The sequence below is a fragment of the Erpetoichthys calabaricus genome, chromosome 3, assembly GCF_900747795.2.
Source record: "Erpetoichthys calabaricus chromosome 3, fErpCal1.3, whole genome shotgun sequence".
NCBI lineage: Eukaryota > Metazoa > Chordata > Cladistia > Polypteriformes > Polypteridae > Erpetoichthys > Erpetoichthys calabaricus.
In genome coordinates, this window is record NC_041396.2 from 237,647,804 (window position 1) to 237,660,139 (window position 12,336).

General features: G+C 36.4%; 1 protein-coding gene across 1 annotated transcript; it reads right to left on the reverse strand.

The window, feature by feature from the left end:
- Positions 1–222: 222 nt before the first annotated feature.
- On the reverse strand, positions 223–1,267 carry LOC114649454 (trace amine-associated receptor 13c-like). Its single transcript, XM_028798944.2, has one exon. The coding sequence runs from the start codon at positions 1,231–1,233 to the stop codon at positions 223–225; it is 1,011 nt and encodes a 336-aa protein (XP_028654777.1). The 5' UTR covers positions 1,234–1,267.
- Between the last annotated feature and the right edge of the window lie 11,069 nt (positions 1,268–12,336).

The following is a 12,336-nucleotide window of genomic DNA, read 5'->3' on the forward strand; positions in this document are numbered from 1 at the left end:
ATAATAAGCCTACTGTCTTTCCCGCTAGATTCTGTAGAGATAGAGATACAGTCAGATTACTATTAAAACGAGAAAACAAACAAGAAGAATGCATTCGGATTAACCAGCAAAAACGCACAATTTAAAGTCAGTATCTAAAGTTTATTAGTTTAGATTAAGAAAAAAATGAGAGGTTGGGTCATTAAGGGAGCTCACGGCCACACATCCTACACGAATTCACAGTTAATGTTCAGGGATCAGATGTATCACAGAAGATCCTGGACTGCATATTTTAAAGGTCACCAGCATTTTTAGCGACTTTTGAAACCACGGATAAAACAAGGCATAAATAATCGGGTTAATGCATGAATTCAGGTAAGCTAACCACAAGAAAGCACAAGATAAAACTGAAGGAACCGAAAAATTAATGAACTGATTAAGGACCGTGCAGATATAGAACGGTAACCAGCAAAGAATAAAAACAGCCACAACTATTCCCAAAGTTTTTGCAGCTTTTCTTTCTGACTTCTTTGATATCTTCTTGTTCGCTCCTTCTGTGTGAGATTTCTGCTGGGTTGAAATTGCTCTTGCGTGTCTCTTAGCAATGATTATGATTTTTGAGTATAGAGTTGCCATAATAAAAACCGGCAAGAGAAATGAACACACCAGATCAACCGTCCCCCAGACCGAATTAAAAGCTAACAGACAATCTCCCGGACAAGGATCTACTCCGATAACACCATCCATATTTCCATTGGAAAACATAACAGCAAATCCATAACACAGGGATGCTGTCCAGATTCCCGCAACACTCAAACAAGCAACTCGAACCGTCACTCTAGTAGAATATAGCAACGGATCACTTACTGCAATATAACGATCAATTGCAATTATTACCAAATTTATCATAGAAACAGTAGTAAGAAAAATGAGAAACATTGTATATATAAAACAAAACACATCTCCGAAATACCAACACGTTTCAATGGACTGAATAACCATGAATGGCATTATAATGACTCCCACTAAAAAGTCAGCTGCTGCTAGCGACAGTACAAGCAAGTTCGTTGGTGTGTGAAGTTGCTTAAAATGAGAGATTGAAATAATCACAGTCAGATTACCACAAAATGTAAGAAACACCGCTATTGCGGCAAGAACGTAAAGTGTCACAGCGAGGTACAGTGGACGAACTTCTTTGATGCAGGTGACATTGTCCGAGTTATAGCAGTACTCCACAGTCAGGTTATCTTGCATGGCAGTAGAAATACTTCTACTTGAAAATGTACGTTTTATGGTGCAGTAAGGAAATATGAAGCAGTTCCATTCTGTAGGGAAAAACTGGCGTAGGGAGTATTTATTGAAACATGCAAGTTAAAGACACACCCTTAAACATTCTGAAACAGCATGCTCCTTTTATAGTTTCATTTGATTGGCTCTGATAGGTGAAGTAATGTATCATGCAGACAGTAACCTATGCTTCCCGTTTTCCCCTTTTCCTTTAGTTAGTTTGGTTTCTTTTAGGTGGGAATCATTCCCTTCAAGGCCAGTCAATCTAAACTGTATGTAAACTGTGCTTACATACCTTCCTTCATACACCGTTAAATAGAACATCTATCTGTGCAGTCTCTTTTCCTCAAATGACATTAACTAAATATATGTCCAGTAAAAAATATTTGCAAAAGGTCGGAATAATCACTTTGCATCCCATTATGAAGCCCACTGTGAGCCATGATATAAAAGTCTGCCCAGAGACAATATAGATATGGCTACTTACAATATTCACTTTTGAATTTTTATTGTTCTTAATTCCATCCATCCATTTTCTGAAAATTCCATTTCAGGGTACTTTTGGGCTAGAGCATGCTCCTGCCATCTCTGACACAAGACAAGAGCCAGCCCAGGAAATGATAACAGTCAATAGGGCCTACACATAACAAAACACACACAAACACACTGACATTGGGCCAGTTTAGTGATATGAGTGAACATGATCTATTAAACTTTGTGTGGTAGAAGATATCAGAATTGCTCAGAAAAAATCCCACACCTGGGGGCAAATATGCCTGATAGGGTATTTGAATCTGGGATTTCTGGAGTAGTGAGGCAGCAGTAGTAACCACTGCACAATGATGCCATCTTGTTTTGCATATCCACTGGATATGCAAGTGTTGTTTTCTGAGTGATCTTAGTGATTCATGATCAACATTATGATGCATTTCCCAAAATCTCTCTTAAGCACCAATTCCACAAGTAAGTACAGAATGCTACTTTGTAAGCCCTATCCTGAAGTCACCAATAAAAAAGTTAATTAAAAAGTAATCAACATTATATGTTTTCGTAATACCAAATTGGTTCTTCAGTGAGATGAAATAAAGTAAACATATCATCATAATGTAATAAACAGATATGACAAAGCGTATAAACAAGCACAAAATCAGGCCCCTACACTCTAATGCCAGAGTAGTTTTTCAGAGCCATGCCATTGGGGAACCATTTTTGGGGCAAAAAAGAAATATCTATGTGAAAGCTCCCGAAAGATACTTTATTTATTTTAATTCAATCGTTTTTGTTGTTGTTGTTAATCTCTTAGTTCCCTGCTAGGTAGTTTACTATGCATTAAAAATTTCTGTTTTGCTCACATACCAGGAATGGTTCTTTGTCAAGCAATGCTTCTATGTGAATTCACACAATCCAATAAAGTGCTATTTTAGAACATTCATTTTTAAGAATGTATTGTTTATAAGATGAACACACTGGTGGACACATTCCATAAAAGAAAATTACACTTTTCCAAAGAAAAGCTTTTTCTTCTTTTAGATGATAGTATATAGTGCCATTGCTTTCTAAAATACACAGTGGCCTTTCCTACAGTGAGATAAAGTTGGATAATGAAATGAAGAGAATAAATCTGCACATCATAACATATTTAACTCTCTTTTAGACACATAGGCAACACTGGGAAAGCCTGGAGATGATTTCTAAATTGTTTTGGCAAATATTTATATATTCTAAAAGTTTTTCCACAGTCATTAAATAAAGTAAAAAAATCACTATGCTATAAGAGTTTCCACACTCCTTTGAATGGTGCACAATATTTTTTACTTCTGAAATATATAGGGAATAACACAAATATAATGCAAAGCAAAAAACAAACATATGACTATTTGCGAACACAACAAGACAATGAGAGCACATCTCTCTCTATATAAAATCCAACGTCTGTCTGTTCGCTTTTCACAAGAGAACTACTTAAAGTAGGTTTTTTCTATAATTTGCTTTAACATTCTGGTCGATTTTACGACTTCTCTCATCATGCTAAGTATCATAGTTCGCTTGCAGTATCGATTTATTCACACAAATCTAATGGAGAGGCTGCGGGCCAAGCAGAGGGGGAGACGGGACCTCAGGAGTAGGCTGCCGGGTGGGGCCCTCCTCACTCATGCACCAGCCTCTGCTCAAGTCGCTCTACCTCTCACCATGTGTTGGAGCGTACTTTGGCTGCACTTAGCTAGCAATACTTCTTTGTTCAGCAGGCATTATCATCTATAGATTGTTAAGGAGTATCATCCTTAACAAAATCCAGTTTGACGTTTTTGAGAGAAAGAGATCAGAGCTACGTGTGTCTTAGAGGTCTCCATGCAGGGGACACTGAACACAATCAGATACAGTGCCAACGTTTGACGTTGGAGTGTACCTGCCTTCCGCTTGGCCAGAGATACCTTGCCAACTTTTTACATTTTTGGCAAAGAGATCACAGCTACATTCTCGACCCTGATAGCAAAACCAAAAGTGTTGTATATCAAGAGGTCAAATTATTACTTTTTGTTTTAGTTTTTAATTGATATTTAAATTTTTCCTGTTTCACTACTATGCGGGCGGAGAATTCAATGGACCTGCTTTCTTCTGGGTAAGCCTTTTTATTACAGCTATGCTGTCTCAATCCAAATGTACTAATCCTCGCTTCCTGTTAATTTGTTTCCTTTCTTTCTACTTCTTCACATAATCAAATACATCACAGAAAACATCTCTGTAAAAGTAAAACAAGCTTTACCCTTAGAACACTGAGTCTTCAAAACTTTCAATGGACATGGAAATATTATCAACTTATAGTTTTGTAATTATCAACAGTATAAATTACTTTAACTTGTAATGCATTTCATCATGAAAATAATAAAACATTAACTATAAATGTTAGTGTTCTAAATGCTCATTAAGCTGCCATAAAATTAATTTTAGTATATTGTGGCCACCTGTGGCTTCAGTTGGAGCAAGAGGCAGCCAGTTTAAGATGTCCTTAGTGATTAACGAACGGTTTGGTGATCAAATAGATTATCAAAGATTTTACATGCTAGTTTATTTATAAAGGGGTTTGAGAAACACTAACCAGTTAATGACTGATTTTAAGATGAAGCTTACAACCAAGTTTAGTTTAATTTACATAATACAGTAATCCCTCCTCGATCGCGGGGGTTGCGTTCCAGAACCCCCCGCGAATGGTGAAAATCCACGAAGTAGAAACCATATGTTTATATGGTTATTTTTATATTGTCATGCTTGGGTCACAGATTTGCACAGAAACACAGGAAGTTGTAGAGAGACAGGAACTTTATTCAAACACTGCAAACAAACATTTGTCTCTTTTTCAAAAGTTTAAGCTGTGCTCCATGACAAGACAGAGATGACAGTTCTGTCTCACAATTAAAAGAATGCAAACATATCTTCCTCTTCAAAGGAGTGCGCATCAGGAGCAGAGCATGTCAGAGAGCGAAAAGCAAACAAATCAATAGGGCTGTTTGGCTTTTAAGTATGTAAAGCACCGGGGCACAAAGCAGTTGAAGGCAGCAGCTCACACCCCCTCCATCAGGAGCAGAGAAAGAGAGAGAGACAGATAAAAACAAACAATCAAAAATCAATACGTGCCCTTTGAGCTTTTAAGTATGCGAAGCACCGTGCAGCATGTCGCTTCACGAAGCACCTGCACAGAAGGGAGCAACGTGAAAGCATTTTTAGACGAGCATCCGTATTGTCTAGGTGTGCGAACAGCCCCCCTGCTCACACCCCCTCCGTCAGGAGAATGTCAGAGCAAGAGAGAGAGAGAAAAGTAAGTTGGGTAGCTTCTCAGCCATCTGCCAATAGCGTCCCTTGTATGAAATCAACTAGGCAAACCAACTGAGGAAGCATGTACCAGAAAGTAAAAGACCCATTGTCCGCAGAAATCCGTGAACTAGCAAAAAATCTGCGATATATATTTAAATATGCTTACATATAAAATCCGCGATAGAGTGAAGCCGCGAAAGGCGAAGCGATATAGCGAGGGATTACTGTACAAGGTTACCAAGTTATCCTTATTATTTTTAAGATGTTAAGTTGGTCTGATTGACTTCTCCAAAATATCCTAAATTGGGATAATTTTCTGTTTGTGCCATGTTCTGAAAAAGTCCTGTTTTTTTATACCAGAAATGTCCACCAACTACAGTATATCTTAACAGACTTGTATACAAATTATGCTGAATAAACATAGGGTTCTTGAATTGGAATGATCATTATTCTGCATACTTCTGTTCTGATAGAAGAATATCAATGAAATAGATAAGTCAATTTAGTTTAATATCAGTAGTGAGAATTGTAAGAGAAAAGAAAAACATGCTCAAAACTTGACTTCATTTGCACCAGTACATTTAAATTAGAAAAAGAGATGCTATGTAACATTTAACTTTATATTTTGTTCTCTGGTTGCAGCTTACATAAAAGAGGTCTTATGTTTTTTCCACCCATGACTCTTTGACTAACTTTTTTTGGACTTTACATATAATTTAATTTAAAGGCATGTTTCTGGACTACACCATTTATCTATATGCTAATTTATTCTATTTATAACAAAAGCTAAAGACTGTTCTTTATTTACCAAATATTTTCCACAACAGAATCAAATCCAAAAAAAATTAATACCTTAAGACGTAAGACTTTTAAGATAACATACCTAAAAATTGAATCTTACATTGGTAAACACATCTTGGTTTATAAAATTAATCATTTTTTTTTACTCAATTAAAAAATGTAGTACATAGTAATATAAGAACATTCCAAAGTAAGGATGTAGGACTGGTCTTTTGTTTGAGATTAATAACAAATTATCACTGGGTTGTAGCCTCGAATCTGTGCCACCCCATTGACCATTTAGACATAACACTTATAACAAAATAGTCTGAGTTCACCTGCTGTTGCAGAGAGAGCTGTGAAAAGTTAGAAGTAAGGCAGGGCTGAAATAAATGAGAAAAGGGAGTTCATAGGGTATCCTGTCAAAGACCTAATAACAGGGAGGAGGGCTAAATACACAGGTACATAGGTGCTAAAAAGTGGAAGCATTTAGACCAGGAGAAAAGAAAAGTTTAATAATAAAAGACAACAGCAGCAGGGCATAATGAGAGAAAGGGGAATATATGATAAGTGAGATACAGGCAAAGGCAGGCTTGTTTTGTTGCATATTGTATTTATTACTATGACCGAGTCTACTGGAGGTGGTAGGGCAATGGGTGTATCACATCATAATAAATACACAAATAAATGCTAGAGCAATGGTTGTATCACATCATAAATAAATGCTGTGCAGTACCGGTGAGTTCACCTCAATATTAATATAAAAGATATAATAATACAGCTGAAAAAAAAATGTTCTAACATTTTTGTATGTAAAATATCCATCCATCCATCCATCCATTGTCTAACTTAGTGTTAGGGTTAAATTAGGCACATGGTGGATAAATATACCCAGATCAAAATTTATGTTATGCAATTTAAACATAAAAAACAGGTTTGTCAGATTTTGATCTTAAACCAAAAAAATGAAAAAGGAATTTAATAAAAATACAGCATACTCAAAATAAGAGTGCACAGCACGAGGAGAAAGAAAACATAAAGTGATGGGACTTCCAAAGCCACACAAGCCCTACATTAAGAAGGAAAACTTAGCTTTAATTTCTCACCCTTCTTTATAATTCATTCACTTTCTACATTAAAATGTGTAACGGGAAAATTACCTTTTAGCAGAACTATTACTTTTACAAAATAAATTTACTGCAATTTTTTCTTAACACTATTTGTTATATTACCTTTTTGGAAGTATTTTTTTCTGAAACATCCAGTCTCTGCTTGTTCTTGACATCTTTCTTTACTTTTCTGAGATTCCAGTTTAAACAACACCCACAGAGTTGTGAACAATATTGGGCACCCTCATAGCATCCCCATACCCAGAATGATACCAAATGACAAGAACATATAAGAAACAAGTGCATTTATTTATCTCAAAATAAGAAGGTGGGCATAAATTCAAAGAGTAAACCAGAGCTCAAACAAACAAAAGAAAAAATTCCAAGCTAAACCCCTGGCGTAAGCAGATAAGGGACAGACAACCCTGTCTCTGTTGTGGTGTGGTCTCCTTTCTACCCATTTTAGAGGCAATAAATGCTATTTCTTTTGCAATTATGAGTGGGTATATAAGGTCTTTGACCCATTATGTTACAGTGCCATCTGGTGGAACCTAAGTGGAATCTATTCTGATAACAGTATTCATGAGCAGAAGCCAACCCTTGATGGAATGATGGTCCTTCCAGAGGCACATTCACTTATACAAGACCCAAAGTCAACAGCTAATCTAACAAATCAGTCTTTATGACATGAAAGGAAACTAAAGTAAAGAATGCAAACACATGCAAACCTAAGGAGAATATATGAACCATACTGTCACTATATGATGATCATAATGCATGAATTAATATAAAGCTTTATTTTTTGTATCAGCACTTACTTTGCTCTATAATAATGTTGGTTTTCTTGTAATTAATTTGCATATCTTCCACCAAAAATGTATAAATTTATAGAGACTGTACCATAATGGTTCAGAAAATGTGTTGTATTATTTCCCTACAACACAATGCAAGTTTAGTTTATAATAACTAAAAATATAGAAATAACTATAAAATCCATTGTCAGGAAATTTCCTTTTAAATAACAGCGCTAAGATCACTCCTGTAATGGTTTAATTGGACATCCTTTATTCAAAATATCATACAGGGCCCTATATACTGTTTGAACACCACAGTTCACTGAGACAAATGGCAAACAAATCTGGAATAGCTGCACTTATAAAGAAAGAGGTATTTTCTTTAACATAGCTGTAAACCAAACACTACATCTATCACATCAAGAACTGTATCTTATATGGTTAGGAACTACTTCTATGGATAGGAAAGGTACTGAGATTGGCAAGTTCTTAGGAAAAACAACGTATTGAATGATTTCACTGTTGACATTTTGAAAAGTTTTTGCTAAATATAAAAGCATAAAGAATAATGCATAAATATAAAACCCCAAATTTATGCCATAAGAAGAATGTTGAACAATGTGACATACATTCTTTCTTAAGGGTTTTGGTGCTGAAACATATAGTGCATGGTACTTACAATTTTGAAGGAAAAATGCCAAACAATGTATCTGAATTAAATTAAACAGCGGGAATCTTTCTATTCATTAATAATAAATATAGTTATATTCTGTTGAAATTGTTCCTTATGCTAATGACAGTACTGGATATTAAATCAGCAAATATTGTCTTCTTCTTCTTGTTTTGGCTGCTTCCGTTAGGGGTCACCACAGCGAATCATTTTCTTCCATATCTTTCTGTCCTCTGCATCTTGTTCTGTTACACCCATCACCTGCATGTCCTCTATCACCACATCCATAAACCGTCTCTTAGGCCTTCCTCTTTTCCTCTTGCCTGGCAGCTCTATCCTTAGCAACCTTCTCCCAATATACCCAGCATCTCTCCTCTGCACATGTCCAAACCAATGCAATCTCGCATCTCTGACTTTGTCTCCCAACCGTCCAACTTGAGCTGACCCTCTAATGTACTCATTTCTAATCCTATCCATCCTCGTCACACTCAATGCAAATCTTAGCATCTTTAACTCTACTACCTCCAGCTCTGTCTCCTGCTTTCTGGTCAGTGCCGCTGTCTCCAACCCATATAACATAGCTCGTCTCACTACCGTCCTGTAGACCCTCCCTTTCACTCTTGCTGATATCCATCTGTCACAAATTACTCCTGACACACTTCTCCACCCATTCCACCCTGCCTGCACTCTCTTTTTCACCTCTCTTCCACAATCCCCATTACTCTGCACTGTTGATCCCAAGTATTTAAACTCATCCACCTTCGCCAACTCTACTCCTTGCATCCTCACCATTCCACTGACCTCCCTCTCATTTACACACCTGCATTCTGTCTTGTTCCTACTGACCTTCATTCCTCTCCTCTCTAGAGCATATATCCACCTCTCCAGGGTCTCCTCAACCTGCTCCCTACTATTGCTACAGATCACAATGTCATCAGAAAACATCATAATGCACGGGGACACCTGTCTAATCTCGTCGCCATTGCCGGGTGCCCATGCAGCAGTTCCGCCACACCAGGAAGTGCTGCCAGATGATTGCTGGAGAACACCTGGAGCATTTCCGGGTGCAGTATAAAAGAGGCCACCTCACTCCGTTCAAGGACCCAGAGTCGGGAGGTGAGGATAATGCTTGCTGGGAGAGGAGTAGAGGTGGCATATTTATGCAATATGACTGTTTTATTAAAAGGTGATAAATACGTTAATATGTTTAGCATTTAACACATGCTGTCTAGGATTACACTGGATTGGAAAATAGACACATATAATGTGTGCTTTTCTGAAAAAAATCACACTTAGTTGTGGTTCAGAGTTCTCTGCCCCATCATCAAATGTGATTGTAAATGTCTGCCTGATAAAGCTGTTCTGTAACCAAAGTATTAACTTAATACTTTTTTTTGGAAGGCAGTGTTCAAAATCCTCATTATTAGGAAGAATATTTTATATAAATGTAAATGTAAGTAGTGTAAAAAAGATATTATAGGGCATTTTCATTAAAAAGTTATTTATGAGAGAATTTAAACAAAGTGTCAAAGTAATGTATTTTTTAAGTTATATGAAATATTAATGTACATATTAAATTAATTGGTTTTGAATGTTACAGCCAAACCAAAAAATGTTTCAACTCACAAAGATGGTGACTTAAAATGTCACTTGATGAAATCAGAAATTAGCAGCACTAAACTTGAACATAATTCTGACCAAAAACATTTCCTCTTAAATCTAACAGTTCAAAGAATTTTCCTTAAGGTTTTATAAATGACTTGTGTCAGCCTTTTCGGTTCTCAGGTGAGAATCCTTCTGCCCTATTAAATGTATGCAAATGCTACAGTGCAATATTAATAATAATTCTTTTCTAATTTTAAGCACACTTGGTCTACTTCAGCCTATAAGACTGTAGTCTCTGAACCTGGCCAGACATATTTCTGAAAGCAGCAGTGAAAATGGAGTCATGTGAATGCAATCTCCAAAAAAAACTCTTACAAAGGGCATAGTAAAAGACACTAACATTTAACCACCAGTGGAGAAATAAAATCGAGGAAGTCAATGTAAAATTCTGCCTAGTCTGAGCTGTACAGCTGGATGATCAGTCTATGAATTTTTGGGGTCATCTTTTTTCCATCAAGCTCCATCAAGACTATTTGCACAAATTCAATGGTATACTGCAGTGTTTTTTGTATATTTTAGGTTTAGTGCATATATCAGCCCGGAAAACATGGCAAAAGCTGTTGGAACTAAGGGCAAATTGTTAAGGACCTCTCTTCCTTCAATGACTATCTTAATGTCTTTGTGTGCATGGAAAAGATCCTCTTTTCCAGTGACAAAGATTGCCAAGATTTCCTGCTCCAGTTCTTCAGTCTCATTTTCCTGTATACCCTACAACAAAAAGTAATACATGAGGACAACTAGAAGAAAGCACAGTAGAGTTTTTGATTAGAGGAAGCACCATGTTAACCCACACTCCACACTAAGAGTGCTCCAATAAATGCTGACCAGGCTCCACAGTTTGCTATAGTGGTTATTGTTTCCATATTGGGATTGTTTTGTAGGGGTTTTTTTTGTTTTGTTTTGTTTTTTTATAGCATGATCAGTATTAATTTTTCCCCAAAAGGCATTTAAAAGTGAGTCCAGTCCAATCAATTTTTAAGACCTGTCAAAATAGTCTTTAAGACATTTCAAGGCCAAAAATTCAGATTATTGGATTTTAGACTTTTTAAGGACCCACAGAAAACCTGTCCAGTATAATCAAACGTTGATCTAATCTGAATTTTGAAAATATGATTTCCAGCTAATTTGAAAAGATGATGACAATGTAGCTGTACAACCCAAGCACCCAGTCTATTTTGTGGGTATGGTGAAATAAATATTTTGGAGTCAGTTACTATAACTGTTCTCATTATAGTTAGGATATTATTTAATGCTATCATGACCTAATAAGAATACAGCCTTAAATGGTACACGAGGATGGGTCTACAGGTGTTGTGGTCTGCGAGCAAGTGAGAAAGATGCTCTTACCTGAACAGGTTCACCAAAGTAGATCAACAGAGATTTGAGGATGCATTCTCTTCTGACGGTGATGTCCATAGTCTGTGTAAGAACAGTTGCTATTACTTAATATTACACACAAACACACACAAAAATATTCAGCCATGATTCTCATCAATACACAACTCATTCATAGATACCTCATCTAAAACCTGCAAGATCCTGGTGGTCTTCTCTTTTACAGCGTCTCCCTTGTGCCTGATGACTTCCAGCAATTTGGTGGAGTGCTTGTCTAACTGCGCCAAGAACTTTGTCTCCAAGGGGACAGTTGTAATTCTAGTGAACTCAGCACTGATCTAGGAAATAAAAACATAAGAGCATACAGAAAAGAAGGTTGAGAAATTATGATTAATGACATATCTTCCAAAAAAAAGCTAAAAGTTTAATCAAACTGCTCCAAGTTCAGCTTTTATGAATGTGAAATTATTTTTAAGTAGTATATCAACATAAGACTGCCTCGTAACAGTAAAACGAATTTATAATTGCCTAGGCTGTATGTTGCATTTTTAACAAGATGTTGCAATACTTAAACCTAGAAACTCAAAACAGAATTTCCAGCAGAGTCTAACCAAATTATTTCCTACAAAAACATAAATTCTCATAAATGTATCAACAGTTAGGCCTAACTTTTCAGTGTTTCCTTGCTGTTAGCTATAAGACATTTGCTCACATGGATTGAACAGGTCTGACATAAAGTGCCATACCTGTGATATTCCACTCCAGACAAAATGGGAAACAATTATGTAAGTGAATGAATAGAGTGATGTGTTGAATATGTCTGAGGTAATCTGTATCTAAAAACATACCTTTTCCATTTGAAAAACTGCAGACCATCTCTCCAAGATGCCTTCAGTGTTCAGCTTCT

Bases quoted from the DNA above. Each gene is read 5' to 3' on its own strand.
- LOC114649454 (XM_028798944.2), bottom strand. From the start codon at position 1,233: ATGCAAGATAACCTGACTGTGGAGTACTGCTATAACTCGGACAATGTC.